Below are 26824 nucleotides of genomic sequence, written 5' to 3'. Positions count from 1 at the left end.
GCTCCATTTTCCTAACAACTAGATGGGGCTGTGCCATTGCTCTTTACTAAAGGACAGTGAGCAGAGGAGGCCACTTTCCGTCTGAAGAAGTTAAAAGCAGGTGTTAATCCAACCTAACTGTTGGTCTAGCCCTCTTTCTACCACCTGGAGGATACCAGGATAATCCTGAAGCTACACAGTGAGGCTAGGGAAGCCACCTAAGACAGGAGCTAAAATCCATGATTCATTACTTAGAGGGGAGCTACCCACTAAGAACATCAGCTGCACTGGACTTCACATGAATTAGAAATAATTTTTTTTATCAAATCACTATGATTTAGGCATTGTTTGTTATGGTAGCTAGTGCAGATAATTTTAACTAATAAAGGTCACTGTGATAGGGAGTGTGTAGTGGTGAGGACAAGGAATGGAGTTTGCTATGATGAATGGAAAAGGAAGACATCTATTGGAAAGGCATGACATCCCAGAGGAGAAATGGCAGAAGAATCAAGGAAGACATGAAGAAATTGTCAACAGAAATAATAGTATCCATGGTCAGGGCTGCTTTGGGGAAATTACACAACTACCTTTATTTCAGACATGGTGAACTTGCTTATTATAGTACACGCAGATAAAAATGCCTGGAAAATATTGTAAAAACAGAGAATTTAGGTTTCAAAATTCAAAGGGTAATAGTTAGAATGGGCCGAAAGTGGGTCTGCTTGTCAAGAGGGGCAACTGACCATATCAGTAGTTGGAGTGGATTTTCTATTTGGTTTGAACCATCCAATAGTTAGGAAAAAAATATATCTATCTATAGATATAGATAGTTAGATATAGATAAAGGTGTTTAAGACACCCAAAGATACAAATGAAGGCATTACATATATAAGAAATTATTAAACAAAACATGTTGGAATAAAATAGTGTATTACTATGAAAAAGAATAAATTAGGAAGATCATAATTCACAGGAAGCACGTTCATGTCAGCAACACTAGGTGCCAAGAGGCAATGGCATAATGTTGAAAAGAAAACAGATGTAAACCTATCACTGCTCATTAAAAGTGAGGAGAAAACAAAGACACTTTCAGACATGAAAAGACCAAGCACATTTAACATGGGTAGGCTCCCAATAAACGAACAATTAAAATATATACTTACACAAAAAGCAAAGAAAATTTGGGGGATATGAGAAAAGTAGTTAGCACAGGAATTGACAAAATAGTAAATTTAACAACCACTGATAGTAAGATTAAATATTATTTTTTTTAAAGTAAGTAAAACTACACAATTATAACAATATTGGGGTAGAAAACATGCTTAGTAATTGGTTAAAGGGTATTGAGTTTATTTTCTCTTTGGGGAAGAAGATAAAAACATAGGATTTGTAGGAATTATGAGCAATTAAGTATGCATATTAAGGTTTCAATGTAATAAGTAATAAAATTAAATCATAATGACAGGGAAAAGAAAAAAAAATTATAAATGAAGGCAGAAAAATGGGAGAGAATGTAAATAAAAAGCAGTAAGTACACAATACAGCAAGAGAGTAGAAAAAAGTCCAAAATATATTAGTAATCACAATGAAGAAAAAAATGATATTCATAAATTGAAAGAGTCAGACTGGTAAAATGCTAAATGCAAGAGAAACATCTAAAGCAATACCACATAGAAAAGTGGAAAATAAAAGGACCAAAGAACTGTTCCAGCCAAAGAATATCAAAGAAAGCAAACTAACCAGGAACACAAAACAAAGCAGAACAAAGCCATAAACAGAGGCAAAGTGGCACATACTACATAAAATGAAAATGAAAGACCTTGATCTTCAGGACAACATGCTAAGATGAATTTACACAGAATCAGACAAAAGCATAATCATAAAGATCATTTTTGATGTAGCTCTAGTAGAATTAGTTACATCAGGTGGATCCAAAATTGGGAATAATGTTAATAGTTGGAAAATAAGGTCTGGGGGTAGAGTGCTTGCCTTGCATGCACAAGGCCCTGGGTTCCATCCCTAGCACTTTAAAAAAAATGGAAAATAAAATTAATAAGTTTGATCTAATTTAAAAATCCATTTCAAATGTAATCACCAGTTAGAGAATACACATTTGAAATACATTTATTTCAAATATATATGGAATGTGAAAGGATGCTCGAAGAGTCATGCAAAGTCCAAATATCATACAGCACACCGAAATCCCACACTAGAAATTTATTGTTGGTAACATGAAGCATACCAACAAGGCTGTCCCTCCAAGGAGAGCAGCAGTCTATTGGCACTCAAAGAGCAACTCTATACCCTGCAAGAGGAATCTCGTAAACTGCTTAGGAGTATAAGCTGGGGTGGGGTTGATAGCAGGCCCATGTTCTTATGGGAAGTTAAGCAGCTGTGCCTCAGAATTGAAACTTTGGAACCTCTAGATAAAATGGCTCCTGACCTAAAATGGTGAATCTGATGCAAATAGAATGTTTAGAAATTATGCAAAAGAAGGAGGGGAAGAAAGAGAGAGAGAGAGAGAGAGAGAGAGAGAGAGAGAGAGAGAGAGAGAGAAAGAGAGAAAGTAGAGAGACAGAGACGAAAATTCCTAAAATCCAGAGACTGAGAAGTGTTCCTGATAACTGTTGGATTAAGGAGTGAAACTAAGAAATATTAAGAACTGATGTAGGCCAGGCATGGTGGTGAATGCCTGTAATCCCAGTGGCTCTGGAGTCTGAGGCAGAAGGATCAAGAGTTCAAAGCCAGCCTCATCAACTTGGTGACACCATAAGTAACTTAGCAAGACTCTGTCTCAAGACAAAAAGGGCTGGGGATGTGGCTCAGTGGTTCAGCATCCCTGATACCAAAACCAAACCAAACCAAACCAAAACCCTGATAAAATAGGTGAGGCATGCAAATGAAATGTACTTAGAGGTAAACACATATTTTTGAATGTTTTCTTTAAAACATGGCAAGAGATATTGAACTTAAATGGATGATACCCAGCTCAAAAAGTTAGAAAAATAACAGTAATTTTGAGGTTAGTTGAATAGAAATCAATGACAAGGAGAAAGAAAATTCATGAGAATACTATGACAATTTGGAAAACCAGCAAGGCTGGGAGATTGGATCTGCCAGATATCAGAACTTACTTATGGAGACAGTGAAATTTCTTTTTCATATTTATTTTTTAGTTGTAGTTGGACACAATACCTTTATTTATTTATTTATTTTTACGTGGTGCTGAGGATTGAACTCAGGGCCTCGCACGTGCTAGGGGAGTACTCTACGGCTGAGCCACAACCTCAGCCTGAGACAGTGAAATTAACACTGGTATTCAGTATTTTTTTTTGCATAAATAAATATACCAATGAAATAGAGAGACAATGATCAGCTACAATGTACATGGAAACCATATGACTTTGTAAGTCAGTAAAAATAAAAAAAGACTAAGCTATTCAATAAGAGATGCTGGCACAACCAGATATCCAAATGGGGGAAAAATTGGGCTGAAATCTAATACTATACTAAAATATAATAGTAAAATTAAATGTGAAAAACAAGACTTGAAGGAAATGTAGGAAAATACATTAAAGACATTAGAAACATTTCTTAAGCAGGACTCCAAGCAAAAATTGTTGAAGGAAATATTTCTCATTTTTGATATTGATATTCAAAACTTCTGTAAAACAAATCACATCATAAACAAGGTTGGTGCATGACGAGCTGTACACCAGGAGAAGATTATCTATTCCAGAATTTGTATTCTGAATATAAAAAGAACTTCTATGTAGCAATTACAAATGCACATAAATTAGAAAAAAATGCCCAAAGGGTGGAAACCAGTAAATTATAGATGAGGAACCTGGAATGAACAAAGTTTGAGAAAGGTACTAGTAACTTCATATTAATAGTATCAGGTGGGGTAGGTAGAAATTAGCACGACAATGGATATCACTTGATACTCATCAAAAATTTAAAAATCTGAAAATGCCAAGTCTTGGCAAGATCTAGTGAACTAGGTGTCACACTGTAATTTGTATCAACTCTTTTGGGAAATGTGTTAGTTGACTGCACACCTCTTGTGACCCAAGCAAGGCATACAGTCCAGGGCACGTGACCACTTGCAAATATGTTGGTGTCTATACTGTTGGGCTCAGCTAAGCAATGACCAGGAGTAGAGTGGATGAATAAGTATCAATCCTTTCATTCACTGAAGTTCTTTTTTCAAAGGTTTCAGTGATTTACCTACTAAGGATTACTGAAATCAAAGTCTTGTTTTTGTCACTGACTGTATACAGACTTGGGCAAGTTCCTTATCCTGCAAGGTCTTAGATTCCTTGGTGCACAAAGGAGGGACTAGAAACAGCTATTTCAATCAGAATAACCCATGTAAGTTTTAGAAACCTACATGCCTGTACCCCTTCTCAGACATATTGCATCAGAGACCCAAAGTGCGGACACACTCAACCCCCCTTCTGTAACAGTAATTTTACCCCCTCAGTGGGGAGCTGGGCAGCTGAGACATGAATTTCATTCACAGAATCTTTTACAAATACAGCTTCTCATTCCCCCTGTTTTCATTCTTGAGTTGTGGGTTGCACTGAGGATTTCCAAGTCTCCATCTCAGTAGCATTCTGGAAGCAGAAGCCTTCTTGCTAATACTCCTGTCTCCACAGGGTAAGCAGTTACACTTAAACCAGCAAATAATCCCAGAGGACATATGGTTCTTGTAGTTAAGAGGGTGGACAATGCTGTCGACCTGGGCTCAACTCTGCACTCCTGCCCTTACAAGTTGCGTGACTCTGGGGAGTTACTTACATATTAGTCAGGTTTTGTGTCTCTGTGATGAAAATACACAACAACAACAACTTAGGGGAGGAAAAGTTCATTTTCAGTCCATGGTGATTTGAGTCTATTGCTCTGGACCAAGGTGAGGCAGAACATCATGGCAGAAGGGTGCTTATGCTCCACTCATGGAAGCCAGGAGTTGGTGGGGGAGCAGGGGAGAGAGAGCGAGTGCAAGCAAACAGAGGGAAGGGAACACAGGGAAGATGCACCCCTCCAGGAGACAAAGTGGAGGGTAGGGTGTAATATTTCCTTCAGCACTGATGTCTAGAGGCCTTGTCTGCTTGCTTTTTTGGAGTCCATGGAGCCAGATATGGGAGAAAATTTGCAAATATATTACAAAATTGCAATCCTTTGGGGGTATAGAATCTCAGAAAAATTAAACAGACCTGCATATTTTGCATCCACCACAGCTGAACAGCCAGGGTAGGGGAATTCCAGTGAACTAGGTGACCCCCGCAACTGCCCAAATATCCACCTTGTAAAATATCCATTTTTTTTTAAAACTGCTAATTAGGAAGTTGTTCCAGCTGTAGAGCAAGAACATTGTTCATGGAATCCTTTTACATTTGGTGGAGCTCCTCAATATTTTATAATTTATATATATACTGACATATACAAACATGTATAAGTTGCAAAATTAGTATATATAGTAATTTTATATAATAATAATTATATATATATATATATAATTATTTTGCACACACACACACACAGCTAGAGATCAAAACCTGGGCCTCACACATGTTACACAAATGCTTTACCATTTTTAAATTTTTAAAAAAGACACCATGGTGTGGGGATTTAGGTAAATCTCCCCCACGGTGTCTTTCTTATAAATTTCCTTACCTTATGAATTCATGTCTTAATGCTAATGATAATTTGACATTTATTTCTAATTGAGGTATTAACGATTATATGAATTAAAAATGTATTCTCTCTTTTAAAAATAATCTGAGAACTTCTCAGTGCCTCCCAAGATAACTTGGAAATGCATTATATCTCATCGTTCTCATGGTTCTCATGGCATTGTAGACAAGGTTCAATGTAAGCATTTGGCTAGGCCTTGTCACAGGGCAGAGTGTTTTCTGAGCCTTGTTTTTCATGAAGCTCTGGAAATTGCCACCAAATGCAAAGGAAACAGAAAGAAAGTCTTAGGACTGTTCATTCTCTAACCAGGGCTCCCAGCCACTGCCCTTGCCTCTAGTCTCATGCCCTTTCCTGAGGTGGATGAATTCAAAAAGCAGGACGGTGATGAGAAGGTACAGTGGGGACCCAACTCAGGACTTATGAAAGGGCTTTACCTCCAGGAGGAGATTTTAAGAATATGTCCATATGTGTCTATGCATAGAAAAAGCATCTTGAAATATTTTTAAAGGGTGGAAATTGAAATCTCAAGCACAGCATAAAACAGATAAGCAGGGAAATATTTGCAGAGTGACCAAGTGGTGAATTTTCATTGTTGACTAATGAGATTCATTGATATCAGGTGTGTGGTTGGTGCTTGAACCTGATAAAGCAGTTTGCTGGGGTGTGTCAAAGATATGGGCATGATCTGTGCAGATGTGATCATTTGGAAAAGAGATTTCCACATCTTAGAACCAATATAAAGGGTAGAAGCTAGACCAGGCAGCTTTACTTGCTCCAGTACCTTCTTCCCGTCAGGCAAAATGAAAATTCTTGTGAGTATTTATTTATACTTCTTGATATTCTTGTGATGGGTTGCTTGCAGAGAATGTTCATGTGCAATATGTCAAAGATTTCAGGGGTCTTAGACTCTGTTCATGCTTCTAAGCTTCTGTTATTGAATTCATAATGTCTTTGGCAGAAATAGGGCTGAGTATTAAGTTGAATATTTGTGTGTCCCTTGTCTATTTTTTCTTTCTTTCTTTTTTTTTGGTGTTTACTTAAAAAGAAAAGAAAAAAATGGATATATGTTGGTAATTTTAATTTGGAAGATGTTTAATATTAATCCTTTATCTCAAGTGTTGTTAGTAAGGTAGGCATTTAAGAAAAATTACATTTACTATTTTTAAAAAAAGAGAAGTGGTAATTTTTAAAAAATGCCAGTAACAGTAATAATAGCAGCTATAGTATTAAACCACATCTAGAATTTCAAATGCATATTAAATTGTAGGCTAATCTTTCACAGGAATAATTCCATCTATTTATTGCCTCAACCCTGTAAGCTAGATAGTATTATCCTCATTTTCTAGATCAGTAGACATAGAAGAGTGCAAATTTTTCAAACCCATGAATGAGGGATTTAGGATGTAATTTATCCAGGTTAAGTCTTGCTTATAGGAGCAGCCAGGCAAAATCTAAGCAGTGAGTGTCAACAGGTCTACTCATCATGTCTAAACTCTCCCTTAAGGCAAAGCATTCCTTCCCTGAGTGACCCCACTCCTCCATCTGATCCCAGTCTCCATAGTGCCACACTGATTCAGAAGGGGGTTCCTTCCTCTAGCCTCTGTCTCTTCTCATTCAGTTGCTAAGGGAGAAAGCAAAGTGTTAAGCCATAAAGGCTGTGAGTTTGAAGAGTTCCTCTCCCAGGGCTTGCTTGATTTTCTAAGAGGAAAATTTTATAACAGGGTGCATTAATGATGGTATTGAGTGGGAGATTATTTGGGGGCAGAGGACCCTCCCTGAGCTCCTTCTGATCATATTAGTAAAGTGGGCTGTTCATCATCTTATTCAAATCTCTCTTCTAAATCAACTAAATAGAATGGAGCATCACAGGTTGATAGAGCAGCCTTGGGGTAGAGAAGGTGAGCCTCTGAGTAAGTGGGGCACGCTGGATATTTGCAGCGCGTCTTAATTAGCTGCTCCAACCCCAATGACAAACGTGAGGAGTGAAATGAAAAAGGACGTAAAAAGTCCCACTGACAGTTCTTAAAAGTATCTGCCCTTCCCACAGATCTTCTCCATTGGAAGCTTTCAATGTTAGTGTCGTTCACTACGATGCCCTGGAGAGAGAGCACGATTAATGTCGACTAAGGTCATCACATTAGGTTGTTGAGCATATCTGCAAAATATCAGATCTGCCTCCATGTCAGGCTTGCAGTGTGCTGGCCCAGCACTCACCTGATAAAACCACAAGAGCATGGGTTAGCAGGATATGGAGATTTTCCTTGATGCCAGACTCAAATGTTAACTGTATTCTTAAGCATCCTAGCTTCATAGTTTCTGTTAGAAATCCATTGTGTTTTTTCCCATTCATGAATCTATTTTAAGTGTATTTTACCCTCTCAGTATCAAGGGATTAAAGATCTTCTTTTTTAATTTTTTATTTGTTTTAATTAAGTTACACATGACAGTGCAATGATCTTGACATTATCATACATTTGAATCAAATGGGGCATAATTTTTCATTTGAATCAAATGGGGCATAATTTCTTGTACAGTTTGCAAGATCACATTGGTCATATAGTCACGTCTATACATACAGCAATAATAGTGTCTAAAGATCTTCTTTTTTAACCCGGAGGACATCATTGTTCACAAGTAATCCAAAGCCAGTATGAATTATTTTGGGATATACTCCTAGGAAAATAAGGTCTTCCACTCTATTCACCAGCCCCCAGTTTTTTCTGCTATCTAGAGGGTGATAAAGTTGGGACTTAAGTGGCAAGGGGCCTTGTGTCTTATAAATGGTATAAACTCAACAAATGCCTTTGAGTGTGTGAATGTGTGTGTTTTCCACTTTGGAAGTGGACTGCTTTCCACTTTTTGACACCTACCAGTGTGTCTAGGTGTCTGGGTCTACCCCTCTGGTTCCAACCCTCAGTGACTACCCGACAAGGAATGAATGTGACTGCTCTCTTTTTTCAGGTGGCATTTCTGGTGGTGCTGGCCATCTTTGGGACACAGTCACATGGATATGAGGTAAACTGTTTCCTTAGAAATGTTGGGAGGTGAAAAGGAAGATAAAAGAGAATCTGAAGGACAGTAGAGAGTCCATGTGCCCTGAGATGGAATCCCGGAAATAGCCAATAAGGAAAATGATGGGGTGATCATTTCTAACTGCAAAGCCTTCACCAATGTAACCCATTCCTTTAAAATGTGGTCAGTCTCCTGTGATATCATTTCTTCTCCTTTTTATGATACAGTAAACTGAAGAAAAGCTTGGCGTTCTTATCTTAGCATGGGCTTTGGACTAGGATTCCAAGGAAGAAGTTTTAGCTTTTAATGACTTGCTCGAAGTAATTAGAAAGCTTTATTTTGCTGAAAGACCTGCCTTTCAAATGCATGTGATTTATGGAAAACCCATCATATCTTTGTTGTCAATTCTAGGTTTATAACATCATCAGCCCAGGCAACAATGGTGGCAATGTTCAGGAAACAGTGACGATTGACAATGAAAAAAATACTGCTACCGTTGACATCCATGCTGGATCATGTTCTTCCACCACGATTTTTGACTATAAACATGTAAGCAGCAAGAGGGTTTTTGTTTTCTTCAACACTGGTTTTCTAAGGGGCAGAGGGACAGCTGCTTACTGTGTATTTACATTCCAGGGTTTGTCTCTGCAATTCCTTATAAATTTCCTCACCTCTGCTTTTCCCTTGAAATAATCTAGCGATTTATTAACAAAGAAGCAAATGGAATCACTTCTAAGAAACAATATGATAGAAATCATTTGCATGGTCATGACCTTTTAAGGCAGAAAGTGGAAGAGCCATGTGCTGCTGTTCATTACAGGCTCAGAAAGTACATAGCGTAAGAGAGTGACCAAAGCAAAGCCCAGCACAGAGACTCTCAAAATACTTGTTGAATGGATAAACAAATAAATCAGAGCTCCTAATGCAAAACACGATGTAGAAAAAGAACAACCACAAGGCAATCACACCATAGCAGAAAATCAGAGCAACTTTATACCATTTAATTATGTATATAGGATAAGTAATGTCACATTTTTATAAGAAGGTGCTTCCAAGTTTTAGTGACTAGCATTAAAAATACATCTCAGAAACTGCTCAGAAAACTTATTCTGTCTTTCATCCATTTATCCATTTGTTATACCAACATTAGTGATGGCCCTTTGTTTTTTTAACCTGAGTACAGAGATGTGCACAATAGATATAAGTAGGTTGTAGCTAATCTCATTGGTCATTTAAAGAGGCTTTTTTTTTTCTCCATTTCTTCTAGAAACCTCCTCACATGCTTACTTACTTCCCCCTTGTGTTGAGAGTGCCATGGCACATTTGAAAGTATGGAGTCTTTGCAAGATACACTTTAGAAGGAAGTGGTTCTAAAATTCTTACAAAGCAAATGTCACGGAAATCCCCCAAATGTTTAAAAAACTAGAGTGGTAAGCCCCTTACACTGTCCTCAGCCTTGCCTTCAGCATATTTTTGAGTTTTAGAAACTAGAAATTTGTTAGAATTGAAAAATAGGAACTATTATAAGAGTTCCTATTAGATACAACCTTATGGAGTATATGATTATTTAAAACTGTGTAGAGAAAAGTTTCACTCAAGATGAAAATTCAATGGCTTAGGTGCTTTTTGGCTCCACGGTCCCCATGTTCCAAGGTTCTTCACATCCCTACTTTCTCAAACTAATTCCTCTTCAGCCAATTTGGATTTGAAGTGGAGATAGGATGGAGAAAAAAAGAAGGCAAGAAGTTGGTGAAGCATGTGTGCAGGTGTGAGGGTAGGGGTAGGAACACTTAGAGAGCTCTAAAGCACCGTTGTCTGACAGAACCTACTTTGTGTAATGGTGGAAATGTCCTATATCTGCATTTTCCTGGAGGGAAGCCTCTATCCAGCCACTTGTTGTGACTGAACACTCAAAATATGTGATGGAGGAAGCACATTTAAAATGTTATCTAATTTGAATTTAAATAACCGTATGTGACTAGCAACTACAATACTGAACACCACAATTCTGAAGAATGTTGTATTTTATTCCAAAGTGGGGGAAAAGCAACATAAAGCCTATCAAAAAAACACAAGATGGCTGTGTCTCAATCTTTCAAACTCCAAACTGCAGATCCCGATCCCATAATATGAAGAGTAGGCCTACGTCATGGGTGTGCACACTTTCAAAGGGATGGGAATGACAAATAAGAAACGAAAGTGCGATTTTGTAAAAGTTGAGTGCACAGAACTGATTACAGATTTAAAAACAAGGGTAGGGGCTCACTGTGCATGCTCAGGTCTTTCTTCCAAGGCGTAGACGTCGTTTTAGATGTTTAGAAACCAGGCAATTGAGGAGGGGCAGTAACTCTGTTCTTACTGCCTCAGGGCTACATCGCATCCAGGGTGCTCTCCCGAAGAGCCTGCTACGTCCTAAAGATGGACCATTCAGCTATCCCTGCTCTGGACAAACTGGAACGGTACCTCTATGAGATGAAGGTAATTTTAGGATACCCTTAAAAAATGCTCTGTTTCTGAGCCATGGAGAAATGAAGAGTGAGAGAGAAGATTAAAATATTGTACCTTCCCATGATGTGGTAGTCAACTTATCAAAAACTTAACTGTATTTCTTTCTTTCTTTGAGCTATGGAGTACATCTCAGCTTAATTTCCAGCATACAGCTTATATGTATGAACTTATAAAACATTTCAGTGTCTTTGTAGAGATGATTGATCAGATTGTCTTCTTAGAGCCAGGGTCTATGAAATAGCAACTGGCAGAACAATGAGTAAAGTTGTATATTGGATGATATAAAAGATGCAAAGAAACAATCTGATACAGTGAGAACATATAAGCCTGTACTGATGCTTCATACCTGGAGCTTAGTCATACCCCACAACTTCAAAATAGCACTAGTAATAATGAGGTCTCTCTGCAGACAGAGTGGTCAGAAAGAGAGGATGCTTTGAGATCCCTGATGACCTTGTGTTTGATAATTTGAAAGAGAGCCAGGTGAGGTGGCACATGCTGTAATTCCAGCTACTGGGGAGGCTAAGGCAGGAGAATGGTAAGTTCAAAGCCTGCCTAAGCAACTTAGTGAGATCCTGTCAGAAAGAAAGAATGAGAGAAAGAAAGAAAGATTTGGGGATGTAGTTCAGTAGAAGAGTTCTTGCCCAGTATGCTTGAAGCCCTCAGTGAAATCATCAGTATAGAAAATAATAATAATGATAATAATAATTTGAAAGAGAAAAACCAGTCAAGATTTAGAATAAGGTGCACCAGAGTTGCCAGTTTATTTTATGCTTCCTTCTCTGGTTCAGACGATAAATGTCATGTCCTCCAACAAATACACCTGGGTCAAGTACAACCCTCTGCAGTCTCTGATCACGAATGTGGACTGGTTCCTGTTTGGGTCACCCATTGAGCAACTCTGCAAACACATCCCCTTGTATAAGGGGGAAGTGGTTGAAAAGACAGGTGAGTACCAAGGAATTGTTGGTTCACCAGACCTTTTTAGAAAGCTCCTCTGTGCCAGGCCCTCTGCTAGGTGCTGTGTGAAATGCAAATAAATGGAAAAGTGACCTGACTCAGTTTACTTCAGGAATCAAGTACTTCCTCTGTGTGTGGAAATTGCACTAAATGTCATAGGCAGAGAGATGGTGAAAGGTCTGCCTCCATGGAATGTACCATCAAGTGGAAAAGGTTGAAATAGGAAAGGATTCCTGGGTGTCAAAGGACAACTATGGGGCCCTCTTTTTTCAAATGTAAGAATTTCAAGTAGAAGAAAGTCTTCTGAGCCCTCAAAATAGCGTCTTTTGGAGATGAAGGAAAGCATTAAGAAATGTCCTCAGAATCTAGAATAGAACTGATCCAGGAAACAGCAGGCCAAGGAATGAAAGCCCTGTATCATCCGGGTAACACAGGGCACTGCAGTCATTACTGAATTGTGTACAGTTTCTAAATGCAGTAGAGTACCAGAGCCAGCACATGAGAACACAGAAGAAATTCCCAGAGTAGCCAAAGGTAGATAAAAAGAAAAGGAGTAGCATTTACTACATTTTTACTGCCTGGAAAAAAAAATTTCAATACCCATTAGCACTTTTAAGGCACAAAGTCTGCTGCCAACACAGAATTTACAGCATCAATTAGGTCTGAGCTGATCAATACTTCCAGGAATTGTCAATCTTATTTAAGTGAATATGGTATTATTCTTTGCTATGCCAGAATAGCTAAAATCTTGAGTATCATGAAGTTATAATACTTAAGATGTTTATATAAATCCTTGATTTGTTGCGCTGTAATATATTTTTAATGACCTTTTAAACTTTTCACCTTTCCAGATGAAATTGCTGCTAGAGGTTGTGCAAAGGCAGGGTTCCTGGGCATCTTGGGAATTTCCATCTGCGCAGGCATCCAAATTTAGGATGATCACCTACTGGGTTTCATCCTTTCAAAGAAATCTAACGTTGGTTTCCACTCAGAAGTCAAATTAAATTCTTTCTCAACATCCTGTCTAATTGTGAGATTCAGTAATAAAATACGTTATATTTACAGATAAATATGTCAGTTCTTTTTGTGAGCAGCAAAGGGAAGCCAAGCAATATATAGAAGGAAAAAGAGCCTCCAGGATTTCCAATAAAGTGCATAATGTGTGAAAATCCCCAGATGGTTTGGCTGCGTGTGAGTGTCCACATCTGTCTGCATCTGCTTGTGGAACCAGTTTCCCATGTGTTTGTCCCAATGCACCAAAAAGCCTGGGTGGAACAGGGGCTCAGGTAGCAGTGACTTTGACCCAGTGAGGGGGAGGGACATAGTATACTTTTATCAAAGAACTTAACTGCTCAAGTGAAGTAACTATTCCCTCTGATAAGCACTCAGCTTTGAGAGCCATTCCGACACCCTTTAGGAAATATCTTTGGATTTGCCACTGCAGTACACTGAGTAGAGTGAGTGGAGAGTGAAGGAGAAACAACTAACACCTAGGAAAAGATGTACTGTACTGGAAATCCTCATGGGAGTGAAAAATCTAACTGGGAATGCCAAGTGAATATACAGCTGGAAAGCAATTTTCAACCTTTCAAAGAAATTACACCATATGGGAAAATTCCCAGATCAAATACCTGGGTCTCATATAGTCTGGTCAGCTGGATCGCAAGTTCAGAACAAAGAGGCGCTATTTTAACATGATTCCCACCTGCCGTTGACTATTCCTCTTCCTAACACTCTACATCTGCTTCTTAATAGTCATCAACTAATACATTTTTTTAAAGCACTTACCATGTGCTCAACACTGAAACAGGTATGCAGGAGGAAGAGGCCCAGGACAGAGCTACCATAGTCAAGAAAGTTATTTTCTCACTGAGTAAATGAGGCATTTGTAGTTAAAAAACTGATAAGAGCAGTAAAATGTCAAGTAAATGGTAGAGTATTTTAGCTGGAACCTTGGTGTTTGTAAGTAATGGAACCCAAATCAAATTTTCTGACGCCAAAGGAGACTTTATTGTCTCATGTCACTAGCCTTGGAAGGAAAGGGATGTTCTGGTCTTGGGAAGCTAGAACTCTGTGCCTGATGGTGACCAGACCCTCTTTTTCCATGTCTCAGCTTTCCTTTTTTCTACATGTCATCCTTGGTATCTTATACTGGTTTTCTCAGGAGGAAAGAACCAATAGCGTGGTCAAACCCAAGGGCCTCATGTTCCCAGCTTCATTGGCCGTGAAGAGAGGGTTCCTCTTAGTTCTAACAGCAAATTAGTTTTAACCTGAAAATTCTCTGGTGACGACCTTAACTGGCCAGGATTAGTGCTGGTGGCATGGGGTAAGGTCCAGGAAGGGGTGTTATGATTGGCAATCTCCTTTGGCACTTACTGCTTAGAGATGTGTTATCCCTATTCATTTTTAGAATATTGGTCTCATTTTGAAAATAGAATGCTGTGTTCTGATTTCTTCTTAACTCTCTAAATCAGTTGATTCTACTCCACACCGTTGTCTCACTGAATACCTGACAAGCAGCTGGTAGAACGTACTAGGCACATGCCTACCGGGAATGGGTTCAATGGACCACTGCCAGGAGGTTGGGACTCCATTATATTTTCTTGTAATCAGCTCCTTCTTAAGGGCTGAGAAAAGTAGATATCAGCTCTGTCAACTCACCAGAGGTTCACACCATAGAACCTCTCTGGGCCTCAAGAGGGAAACACACGTGGTTCCTCCCATTCGTGTTGTAGCATTTGACCTTGGGAAGGGACAGGCCAAGAATCTGTCCCTCACACCTCCCATTTATGGTGCAGCCCACCCCTTAGCTTTCTTTGGAAAAGGTAGCTTAGCATATTGTAGGACATGGTGTTAGGCATGCAATGCCTGGCCAATGAATGGCCTTGTTCATGACCTTGGGAAGCTTCACTTTTCTGTTTGCCCCAAATTAATGACTAGAATAGGGAGAATCTGAGGTGCTCACCAGCCCCCTCCAGTCTGAAGTGGACCACACCTTAAGAGTCCTGCAGGCTGTGTTTAAGTGCTGCCTAGAGTTCTCCAGCACAGTCACCTGTTGACCCTCTCCACGCCCTTGTGGCTGACGGGGTGTGGGCAGGATATTGCATGAAGAAACTTTCTGGAGTGTTGGGAAAGTTCTACAGATTCATCTGCGTGACGGCTACATAGGGGTACATAAGTTCAATTCATTGAGCTGCACTTTTCAATATGCTCTTCATTGTATTTTTTACCTCAATAAAAATGTTGATGTATTTTTAACATTTAAAACACAACTGAACAAGAGAAGGCCCACCCCTTTATAGCATTCTCAGGAAACACACAGGGTGGTGATTTCTGTAGCCCTCAACAGTATTGGAAGTCTTGAGCTCCAGTCTCAAGTGCTCAGAGCCAGGCCTGAGGACTCCTCACTGTGGTCCTTCTTCGGGGCCCAGGAAGGTGTAGGCACATGGACAGCTGCAGCTCTTCAGGGGTCTGCCTGCACTCATGGCCTGGTGAAAGGCCTCATGGGAGTAGCCGTGGACACTATGCAGGCTGAGCTATGGGGAGTCTCCAGCCCAGGCATGCAGTAGGAGGACCAGCAGCATGTTCCAGGCAGGATCTGGGCACTAGTGGCTCCTGATCCCTTAGGAAACTGAGTGGGCAGAAAATGAACACTGGGCAGCAACAGCCTGGGGCAGGCAAACCAGCCCACTCATATTCAGACCTGAGTTTGGAGTCTGTTGGCTCATCCCAGAAGCTGCTGAGAAGCAGGAATGGTGGTGAAAGTTAGAGGTGACACCATCTGGGGTGACCCAAATTAATTACTATGATGAGGAGACTTTCTCCATAAGGGGGACAGTTAAGGAATGAGCACTAAGAATCCAGGTCCCTTATTAATTTGCAATGGACTACCTGGGGGTCATCACTGAAGGGTTCAGACCAGTTCCCAAGAGGGGCTTGCTTGCTCACTTTCAGAGATTATTATGGTGCAGGCTGGGCCACTACAGGAAACGGGATTCTCTGGAATCTTAACTCCAATTTTCAGAAGACTGCAGACCCGATATTGAGTTTATTCTATGGCTAGTGTCTTTATTTCTTTGTTTATTGCCAAAATTCTCAAGGAATTCCTCAAGGAATATCCCAGAGAGATGTTTCGAGATGAGACATCCTGCCACATGTGGTAATGCACACCTGTAACCCCATAAACTCAGGAGGCTGAGGTAGGAGGATCATGAGTTCAAAGTCAGCCTCAAAAACTTAGCAAGGCCCTGTCTCAAAATAAAAAAAAAATTTTTAAAAGGCTGGGGATATGGATCAATGGTTAAGTACACCTGGGTTCAATCCCCAGTACCAAAAATAAAGAAGGAAGAGGAGGAGGAAGAGGAAGAGGAGGAGGAGGAGGAGGAGGAGGAGGAGGAGGAGGAGGAGGAGGAGGAAGAAAGAAGGAAAGGTGATACATCCCAAGAGAGGGAGCTCCTCCTTTGCACCATGCCCATGTGTGATTTTCTAGGTTGCACGTGGCTTGCAATGTTGAGAGGACAGTGCAGACAGGTAGGGGCCCATCTGCTAGATCAGTAATGAAAGAAGCTTTATTGTTCTAATCCAGAGGAAGAGGGTCTATCCATTTTCCCAGATTTCAGAATGGGGTACTGGATGGAAAGAAAGAAGATGGAGATCTGAAATGAGCAGCTTCACATAGGCAGAGGCGAAGCCAGGTACCTGCCCCAGGCCAGCAGCCCAGGCCAAGTGGGTCCACTCTTCATGCAGCTGACCTGGAGGTTCAGAGTCCAGGAATCTCACCACAGATGGAGAGTCCCATAAAAGATAGAAGCTGGATTGCAAAACAGGAAGTAGGGTCAACTGCCAGGGCAGTACCTTTAAAAAGAAAGAGAAGCATTTTATGAGCTGCACCTGGTGCTCAGCAGAGATGCGGAACCTTGGAAATGGAAGGTTCTACCTTCTCCCCTCCCAAGACAATAAGTGCCTCTACCTCTCTATTTCTTTTACTGACCCATAACTATCCTCCTTAATCCTCTAGCCCCTCCCTCAAGTTCTCCTGAATCCTTTTTCATTGGTAAACTTATACTAAGGTATAAATGACTGGCAATAGCCTAAAGGAACAAGTGTCCTGGTCATATACAGACGAGGGTGAAGATCATGAAATCTTATCTGGTAGCTTTTCAAGCTGAGGTCACATCCCCAAAAGGGGTGCCAACCACTGTGTTGTTCCTTTCCCAGTGTGGTCTGTAACTATTTGGGTCTTACCTCTCCAGCCTTCTTGAGAACAAGAACCCCAAATGGGACTCTAACTCACAACAGACTCCATGATGCTTGGGCATGATGTAGCCTTGAGTCAGGGGAGGACATCCATCAACTGTCAAATCCCTTTGATGAGATAGCTGACCTTGACCTTCTGGTGAAGCTAACTCTGCTCCTCATTCTCAGTGATTCCTAGTGTCAAGAAATCATCTCTGCCAGCAGGGGCAATACATCCTGGGCCATGTGATTTTTATACCATTCACAAAGAAATGGAATCAACTATCGCTAAATTATGCCAATACCCTACTGCACCTTTTGACTCACCCAAGGTCTTGGATTTGTTAACACACCTTCTTTCTGTTGATGAGCAAAGTAGGTGGGGACATCTCTGCACAGGTCCTTGATGAGAATTCCATACTGAGCTAAATTCTTGATCCGGCTAGGTAAAACAGTATAGGTCAGGCCGTGGGTGGATGGGTAATGACTGGAATCCTGAAAGAAGTGGCATGTTAAAATGGTGAGACAGCATATAGAGATGGAACAAGAAGGAGGAAGAAATGAAATTCTGGGGCCCTGGTCCTCAGGTGAGTGGCAACAGGATGTGTTTGATTCAATGCACAGAACTAGGCTGTGAACCCAACCTGTCCTAGAGTTCAGTCTCAGACAGCAATATCCCATCTAGCCACAAGGAGGCGACATTACTCTAGAAAAATTTGTAGGTTTGAGTGATCTGGTGACTTCCTGTCTCTTCCTTTCATTCTCTAATGCTTTCTCATCTCTGATGATAATATAGAGTAGATAAAAATTATTTGTTGCATTTACATGTTTTTCTTGTTAATTCAATCAATGGGCTATTTTAGACTTCTCTAAGAATATAAGTTGCTTTATTTTTATGTGACATGAAATCTATTTTTATTTTTTCCCCAAAGTCAGGAACCCTTCCTGCCAGTGTTCCCAAATGTGCTCTGCAGTTTTCTTAGCAAATGAGTAGATTTCAAAGAATTTCAAAGGACTTCCTTTAACTTATCTTAACAATTCTTGTCATTTAAGTGGTTAAGGAAGACAGATTCAGCAGTCTTGGGCTCATTTTCATTTAAAGTTAATACTTGTGTATTGTCTGGTGGTGGGAAGGGAAAGATAGAAGGTAAGGTGATGTGAATATTATATTAAGTCACTCTGATATTTACAGTCGACAACTCACATTCACTACCATGTAGCAAGAACCCTTTGATGAATACCAATATCGAAAGGTGGTCACTGCAAGAAATTTTCGTTGATTCAGTTATAATTTGACTTGAAGAGGCCATTTGTATAACGTTGTAATTTCATGGGCATTAAGAGCAAGCATGAGCTAAGTCACTCCTTATGCACAGAATTGTCCTAGGAGGTTGAGGTAAGTTGGAAAACATCAGGGTAGGAGGGGACCAGAGTGACCTGGTCACACTTACCTGCCTGCGTAGGGCCATGCCAATGTCATCCAAACTTGGGAAGATTGCTTGGTCCATCTTGGCAAGAACACAGGCCATCACACTAAACAGCTTAGCCACAAAGAGGGCCTTTAAGTAACACAGAAGAAACATGTTATTCATTCAATCACAATAGTAATAGGTACCCACTCTCTGCAGGGACTGACATCCAGCTGTTCTGACTGTAGTGTAGAACACACCAGCATCGTGCTGATCTGAACATGGAGCAGAGGTTAGCACCAGTACCAGTAGCAGTGCATACCAAGCCCTGCAGCTCTCCAGGCCTAGTGGCACTGTCCCCTGCTATTTTTGCTAGAGAGGGTTCACTCCCCAGGAATCCCCTTGGGCACTCTGCAGCCACTAAGAGACAGGTGGGCCCAGAAGCACAAGGAGTTAGCTCTGGTAAAACCATTCAGTTGAAGGTCCTGTTCTGCCACTCAGCAGTCATCAGGGTACTCAGTGGCCTCCCTGCTTATCAATTTCTTCATCCATAAAGCAGAAATAATGACTCCATTCCTACAGTGTTGTCATGGAGATGACAGGGTGAAACGAGATGCTAGCTGCTTGTGAGAGCATTGGCAAGTTTACTGAGTACTTGCTGAAGGTACAGGGCTATTAGGAGTTCTGGATCCAGACCAATAGACTTAGAATCTAGCACCAGGCCTGCCCTGGGTATCCGCTTTTGTATGGCCCTGGGCCTGTCATTTGGTCTCTCTAGACATGGATTAGAGATGCAGACTCTTGCAGCTGTATCTGACTAAGGCCCATGGTGAATCCTCTCCAGCAATGGTGTTGACTTCCTGTGCTCTGTAGAGTGTGCAGCTGTGGAATATTTTATTGAAGAAAAGTTTCCACGGCTTTCAGTATCGATGATGATCACTAGACTGTGTGCCCTCTAGGAGGATTCCAGAGAGGTCTCCTAGAAGGAATCGGGAATGGGCTAGGTGAAGAGTGGAGGAAGGGTCAGGAGAGAGAACATGGTGGGGATGGGTGAGAGTAGAGGGGACGCCTGGGGTCAGGGCTCCATCCTGAACTGTCCAGAGTGGCTGGAGAGAACGTGACAGAAGTGGGTGGGGGAAGGCCTGGATGGCAGAGGGCATGAAGAGTGTGAGCTTTTACTTCAAAGCCCTGCCAGGGTGGCAAGGCAGTTGTTGAAGCTGTTTTGCAGATATGGCAACTAAGGCCCACAAGGCAGAGTGAGGTTCCTGAGATGAAGGTGCTTTTCTATAAGAGAGCAAACCCAAGGACATGGGTGCTCCCTTCCTGATCTTGCCTCTTTCTGCTAGCACTTGGTACTCAAAGAGATGGCAAGGTGCAGCCAGATTTCGAAAAAGAAAAAGAAAAAAGAAAGAAAGAAAGAAATACATTGCTCTTCTTTAGAAATAGACAATAAAACCTGGAGTCAAGACAAAATAACTTTCATAGCATATCTCAGTTACAAGACATGAGGGTTCTTTATGTGGCCTTCTTAGGATTTTGGCAGCCATATACAGTCAACAACTCACAGAAACCCAAAGGGATGCAGGAACCCCAGACCAGTCTCCTACATTCTCTGGCTCATAAAGAAGACACTGCACCTTCAGTAAAGCTGGTCCCTTACCTAAAGGCATGCATTTCTATTGAGGACCTAAACCTGGAGAAGGCAAATGAAGACAGTGTCCTCTTCTCTCTGGAAAAGCATTGAGCTACATTTGGGACCAGACAAGACTTCCTGTGGCATTGTAATGAATGTGTTTCACATCTTACATTCTTGTAGTCCAAGATTCCATCCCATTGACTCAAAACATTGTTGTCTCGGATGCTGACCGTACCTCGGAAGGCGTTGATATGGATGAGTTGGGTCCCAACAGATCCATCCAGAGGATGGCTGTCACTGATGTTCTAGAGAAAACCAAGCAACAGTGAGAAGAGTCAAAAGCCCAGAGTATTCTGTAAGTTGAAGGGTGACCCATATGAAATTTGAGGGATGTCACTCTGATTATCACCTTGGAAATATTTCTGCCCAAAGGGGACTAGACAGATGGGACCCTCTTCACTCGACTTACCCTGAGGGCCAGAGATGGAGTTAGGAAGAAGACCACGAGTATGGAAGATGCAGTCTGAAATGGGAACAAATACCAATGCACTTTTTCTTTAACTTCAGATGACAGTCCACAGTCTCAGGCACTGCTGGGGCAGAGCCTCCTTAAAGTGATTTATAATTTTCACTGTCTCTCATGCCCACAGGGCTCCAGTGTGTACCAGGAGACAAGTTCAATATGGTTGAATGGGGTATTCTGGCTTCTCAGGAGGCAAAGCTTTATCATTCACTCAAAAACACTTACTGGTTTGCTTCTGCAATCAATCATTGGGATGAATATTAGGCAATCTGACAGACCTGCATACAGGGTCTGTCCGATTGCCTAACAATCTGCACACAGGGTAGGGCCATCCTAGGCCAAATGTAATAGTAGTCACAATTCCAGGCCTCCGTCTCCTTTAGCTGCACCTTCTTCTCTACTTCCAGCCACTGGTCTAGATCGTTATCCAAACCCCAAATTACATTTTTGGTCCTGCCTTGCCCTATGCACCCACTTAGAAACAGATATCCTATTGATTTCCTTTCCTCTGGATTCTCTCAGCTTGCTTAAAAATAAAAGACCAATCGCCAGTTATTTTTACCTTATTTTGAATAGATTGTATTCAAATGTGACCAGTTCTTAAAATACTGGTTGCTGATCATTTCCTTTCTGGGTGGCCTGGCTTGCCATACAGGTATTTCAGGCATCAGAGAAGAAGTGAAAGAGAATTAGTTGGGGGTGGCAATAGGCTAAGGTGAGAAAATGGAGCAATGAACCCTTCCCTATATTCCACAGCTCATTATCTGATATATTCAGACTCACTTGGCTCAAGTGCACTTCCACATCAGCTGGACTTGACAGGCACTGCCCCTCTCCCCCATCCCCATGACAGCCCATGAAATACTCCAGGGGCAATTCCTACAGTAAAAGGTGAGATATGTCTTTGAAGAAGAAGTCAATAGCTAATCGACGAACAGTAATCATAGTGTGGTGAGGTCAGTCAAGGAGATAATGGAGATGCAGATGACAAAATTACTGATGCCATATATAATATACATCTGAAGATTTCCTGTACTGGCAATTTGTAAATAAGATAAACTCAGGAAGACAGGACCTTAAAATATGCACCAACCCAATGCCGAAAGAGTCCTGAAACTTAAGAAATTGGTTATTAGTTTCCTTGGTGAAGACTCTTCTTTCAGATACTAAAAAACAGAATGGTAGCCAAGCCCAGTGATGCATGCCTATAATCCCAGCGGTTCAGGAGGCTGTGGCAGGAGGATCAAAAGTTCAAAGCCAGCCTCAGCAACTTAGAGAGGCACTTAGCAACTGAGCAAGACCCTGCCTCTCTCTACATATGGGCTGGGGATGTGGCTCAGTGGTTAAGCACCTCTGGGTTCAATCCTCAGTATAAAAAAACAAAACAAAAACCCAGAATGGTATGTGCCAAAATAAGATTTGAAAATTCTATTTGGATTTAATTGGAAGAGTCCAGTAGGGTAGAGGAGAACTTCTCACTAGCTATTTTATGTTCCGAGGGTAAAACTACTTATTTAAAATTAGAAAATGTACTTACAAGGTGTTTCATGTTGTCTCTCTCTCTCTCAGACCTTGTGCAACTGCTTTCATAATAGGATTTTGTATGTCCCACTTAATTCTAAATCTGGTTTATATAGCCCTAGACTTTGCAACTATTGCCATAATAAGGGTATGTGGGAGTAGCTAACCATGATCCAAATACCACTTGGGAGAGAGAGAAAGTTTATGTAATTATACTTATCACTTTTCTTTGAGTTCATCTAAGTATTTTCCTTTCTTCCTGATACCACCACCGGTTCCAAGGCAAACATAGGAAATGAAGGAGGCCTTGTGGGCTGGCATATCCATGACCTTAACTGCTAAGGTAAGGATTACAAACAGTAGACCTGCACAAAATGACCCAGATACACAATCAATGAGCTCACTGTTTCTACTTGTCAATTTCTGAAGTTTTTTTTTTAATTATTATGTTTAATAACAGGGTGGTTGGGAGAAACCTTATGAAGCCCAAAGAGGCAGACTGAGTTCAATTAAGATTAAACTGGTTGAAAATCAATCTGGTCCAGCTCTTCATCCAAACCCCAAAGCACATGGTTTGCACTGCCCTCTGCCCACCCAACAAGCTGACCTAAGTTCACCTCTTCCAACATCTGCCTCTGGTTGACTTTCCTGATATTCTGAAATTTTATTCTCATTATAGGACTCTCTCCTCCCAGCTTTCATTTCAGGGTGTTGTTTTTTTTTTCCATAAAGGACACTTTGACCGGCCCAGAACCCTTGATACATGGGGAACCGTGACCTTCATGTTACAAGTTAAGCACCAATTTAGGACTTTTCACACATTGTCTTCATTTTCCTTAAGTTCTGATGTGGTGGCCCAGTGACCTGGATCAAATACCTTAAGGTGAGAACTAAACTGATATTTTTTTATGAGAGAAGAAGAGCTAATCAGGTGAGGCTGGCACTGGAGTGATCCAAGAGGAAAGATAGGCAGCTCAGTCCTTACTTAATGCAATTGGCCATAGTACTTTGAATAGATGGACATGGTCATCCAGGGCTCAGATAATATCATTCTCATATCTCCATTGCTCTCAGTACTTTAAAAATTTACAAATGATATATTCAACCATTATTGACTAAGTAAGTAAAATGGATTAAAAGGATAACTTTTAGAGACTAACAAAAAGTGCTGTGCTATGTCTCTAAATAGGTAATGACAATAAGGGAGAAATAAAAGTTAAGCCATTTTTATTTTAGCCCAGGGAGTTTGTGAGAAGCTTAATAGAGCCATCAAATTTCGAAGGAAGAAGGGATCATGAATTGTCATGTGGATTCGCTAATGAAAACTTTGTAGGAATCAGGAAGGATGGTGATTCTTAGAAAATCAAAAGGATGTATAAATCACCTTACAACTTATAAATCAACTTCATAGTCATGATTTTATTTGCTCCTTATTACAACTCTATGGGTTAGGAGGAATAGTAAATGCTAATCCATTTTTACAAATGAGGATATGCAGTCAATAGATTAACAAGTATACATGAACTAAGTTCAATTTCCAACTCTGCATTAATCAGATCTATTATTGCAGAGCTAAAATTTGAACTTGAGTTTCTGGACCTTGAAGTTTCTAATTATGGGCAGTTCCCCCACCAAATGTAAGGCCTTTTGGAGTTTGTTAGCTTCAGAACATAGATTAAAAGAGCAAGGATCCCGGTGGAACAAATGATCTGCTTTTATGTCCCTATATATAGTTTTCTGTTTTTCAGAAACTATGTTGAGCAACTAATTTTGTTGGAGTCTCTCTTGATGCAAATGGAAAGAAACCAAGAGTCATTCAAGTTGCAGACAACCAAGTGCCATGCCTCTTGCCCTAAGTTCAGGTGTAAGGAGTGAAGGATCCAGAGTTAAAGGAAGCTGTATCGTAGTGAGAGAACCAGCAGGTGGTTCCAAATGAGCCTCCAGTCCTGGAAAGATCTGAAATGGAGGGAATCCAAACAAAAAGAGAATAGAGTTCCAAAAGGAAGGAAGATAGAGAGATAAGACCTCAAGGAATTAAAAAGCTACGTCGGACAACCCATCACCTCTGAGGTCCCTACTATTTGACATCTGTTGTTAACTGGAGGGCAGTCATTTAATTCTTCTCTTCAAATGTCCTCCAGGAGGATCAGCCTCTAGGGTCATCCTTGTCATCTTGTGTTGGGATAGCTTCACAATCAAATGCCTTATGTAAATGAAGTTATTCTTAAATGCAATTATTATTATTATAATGATATCTGAGTACTTGTTAGAGTACTGGCATGTAAGTTTGCTAATAAATAATGATTCGATTGCATATTGAAATCTGCATTCAGTTCTGCAAAGACCAATAGTCATGTACCATGCAAAGAGGAATATTTCACCAATAAAGTTAAACCATGGAATCTCACTGAGGAATGAGTTTTTTTTTTAATTTTATTGTTGGTTGTTCAAAACATTACATAGTTCTTGACATATCATATTTCACACTTTGATTCAAGTGGGTTATGAACTCCCATTTTTACCCCATATACAGATTGCAGAATCACATCAGTTACACATCCATTGATTTACATATTGCCATACTAGTGTCTGTTGTATTCTGCTGCCTTTCCTATCCTCTACTATCCCCCCTCCCCTCCCCTCCCCTCCCCTCTTCTCTCTCTCTCTACCCCCTCTACTGTAATTCATTTCTCCCCCTTGTTTTTTTCCCTTTCCCCTCACTTCCTCTTGTATGTAATTTTGTATAACCCTGAGGGTCTCCTTCCATTTCCATGCAATTTCCCTTCTCTCTCCCTTTCCCTCCCACCTCTCATCCCTGTTTAATGTTAATCTTCTTCTCATGCTCTTCGTCCCTACTCTGTTCTTAGTTACTCTCCTTATATCAAAGAAGACATTTGGCATTTGTTTTTTAGGGGTTGGCTAGAGTTTTGGCTCAAAGAAAGTTTAGAAAGCACCCCCACTTCCCCACTACATACTCTCCTCTGTCTTCTAATCCATTCTTAAATTCTTCCAATCTCACCATTTAAATTCTCAAAAGTCCTGCAAACATTTTCATGACTCAATTGCCATTAACCTTTGTCTCCCTGCCTTCTACTTATTTGCAACCCATTCCAGATGCTGACCAAATATTCCTCTCCACTTTCCCACATACATAGCCCATGCTTTCCTAACTCCATGCCTAGGTCCATTCCTGGAGGTTCCCTATTCTACTTCTTTCCCTTCTTTCTTCTTCAAGCTAAATTTGAACAGCAGCCCCTTTCCCCCATCTTTGCTTCACTCACAGCCAAATGTGCTCTCTTCTTTGGAAACATTTTAGTTCTCTTCTTGTACTTTACTTTTTCTATTTATATTTTTGTGGTGTTATACGTATTCATATAGTTGTGTGAGCAGGTCTTCAAATTGCACATTGATGCCACTTGGCTGTAAACTTCATGAGGTTAGAGATTCTGTTTTGTTCTCTGCTGTTCTCAGTACTCCCACGCAGAGGAGATACTGAAAGTTACATATGTTAAATGAACGAATGAATGGATTATGGTACTGATATATTATTCATCTTTATACCTCCTGGAGTACTTAGCAGTATCTGGCAAATAACCAGCATGCAGTAAATATTTGTTGAATTGAATAGCAAATAATGGAATCAAGTATTTAATGCCAACGTGAATGAGGAAAATAATTAAAGTCTGAACAGAATAGCATGTTCAACAAGAAAAAATGGCCCTCTTTACAAGCTCCAATTATAGGGCTAGCAGAGAGACATAATTAATATTTTTGTCCCTAGATTTGAGGTTAGAAGGTGAAGAAAAAAAACCAAAGCCAGACATCTGCAAAGCTGATTGCCTTTTATCTTGCATCCTGGAAACTTTGGCAAGACCAAAGCTCCTTTGCCCGGATTCCTTGTCCTGCTTGCTGTTTGCTAAACCTGCTTTGATTTTTCTCCTTAATGTACCTACTGACTGTTGTAAAACCAGAAACTTCCTCATCCTCACTTTCTTGTCTCATTCTAAAATGCAGACTTCTCCGTTCATCCCTGAAACTGCACTGATATTTAACTAGTCTTTTCACGTTGGCAGAACTCACTGGAAATCAAAACTCAGGATATTTTTTTTTTAATTAGTCAAGATTCACCCATGTGCTATCTACTGTATTGCTTCCCTAATCCCTAAGCAAATGCAAAATGTAAATCAATATTCCAGTCATATCATTATGGTCACCAACAGTGTCTTGTTCTATTGGATTGTGTTTAATCCATTCTTTCCACAGATTGTGACACACAGTGCATCTGGCCCTTTTCATGCAGGTGCCACTTGTTTTACATTCCTGTGTTCAGTCATGATTATG

The 26824-nt window shown here is 40.4% G+C and overlaps 2 protein-coding genes across 2 annotated transcripts; one reads left to right on the top strand and one right to left on the bottom strand.

Annotated features, from left to right (window-relative positions):
- Positions 1-6479: 6479 nt before the first annotated feature.
- Positions 6480-13093, top strand: Gkn2 (gastrokine 2). Its single transcript, XM_026387254.2, has 6 exons — positions 6480-6491; positions 8641-8694; positions 9103-9240; positions 11059-11169; positions 11991-12147; positions 13011-13093. Exons 1-6 carry the CDS (start codon positions 6480-6482, stop codon positions 13091-13093), a joined length of 555 nt encoding a protein of 184 aa, XP_026243039.1.
- A 3825-nt stretch (positions 13094-16918) lies between these two features.
- Positions 16919-22511, bottom strand: LOC113181584 (gastrokine-3-like). The gene is made up of 6 exons (XM_026387161.2): positions 22500-22511; positions 20909-20962; positions 20610-20744; positions 18846-18953; positions 17748-17889; positions 16919-17013 (listed from the first exon to the last, which is right to left on the bottom strand). The coding sequence occupies exons 1-6, from the start codon at positions 22509-22511 to the stop codon at positions 16919-16921; spliced, it is 546 nt and encodes a 181-aa protein (XP_026242946.1).
- Between the last annotated feature and the right edge of the window lie 4313 nt (positions 22512-26824).

This window comes from Urocitellus parryii, chromosome 12, assembly GCF_045843805.1.
Source record: "Urocitellus parryii isolate mUroPar1 chromosome 12, mUroPar1.hap1, whole genome shotgun sequence".
In the NCBI taxonomy this organism is placed as follows: Eukaryota; Metazoa; Chordata; class Mammalia; order Rodentia; family Sciuridae; genus Urocitellus; species Urocitellus parryii.
The sequence above is the reverse complement of the archived record's forward strand: the minus strand, read 5'-3'. Positions and strand labels throughout refer to the sequence as shown.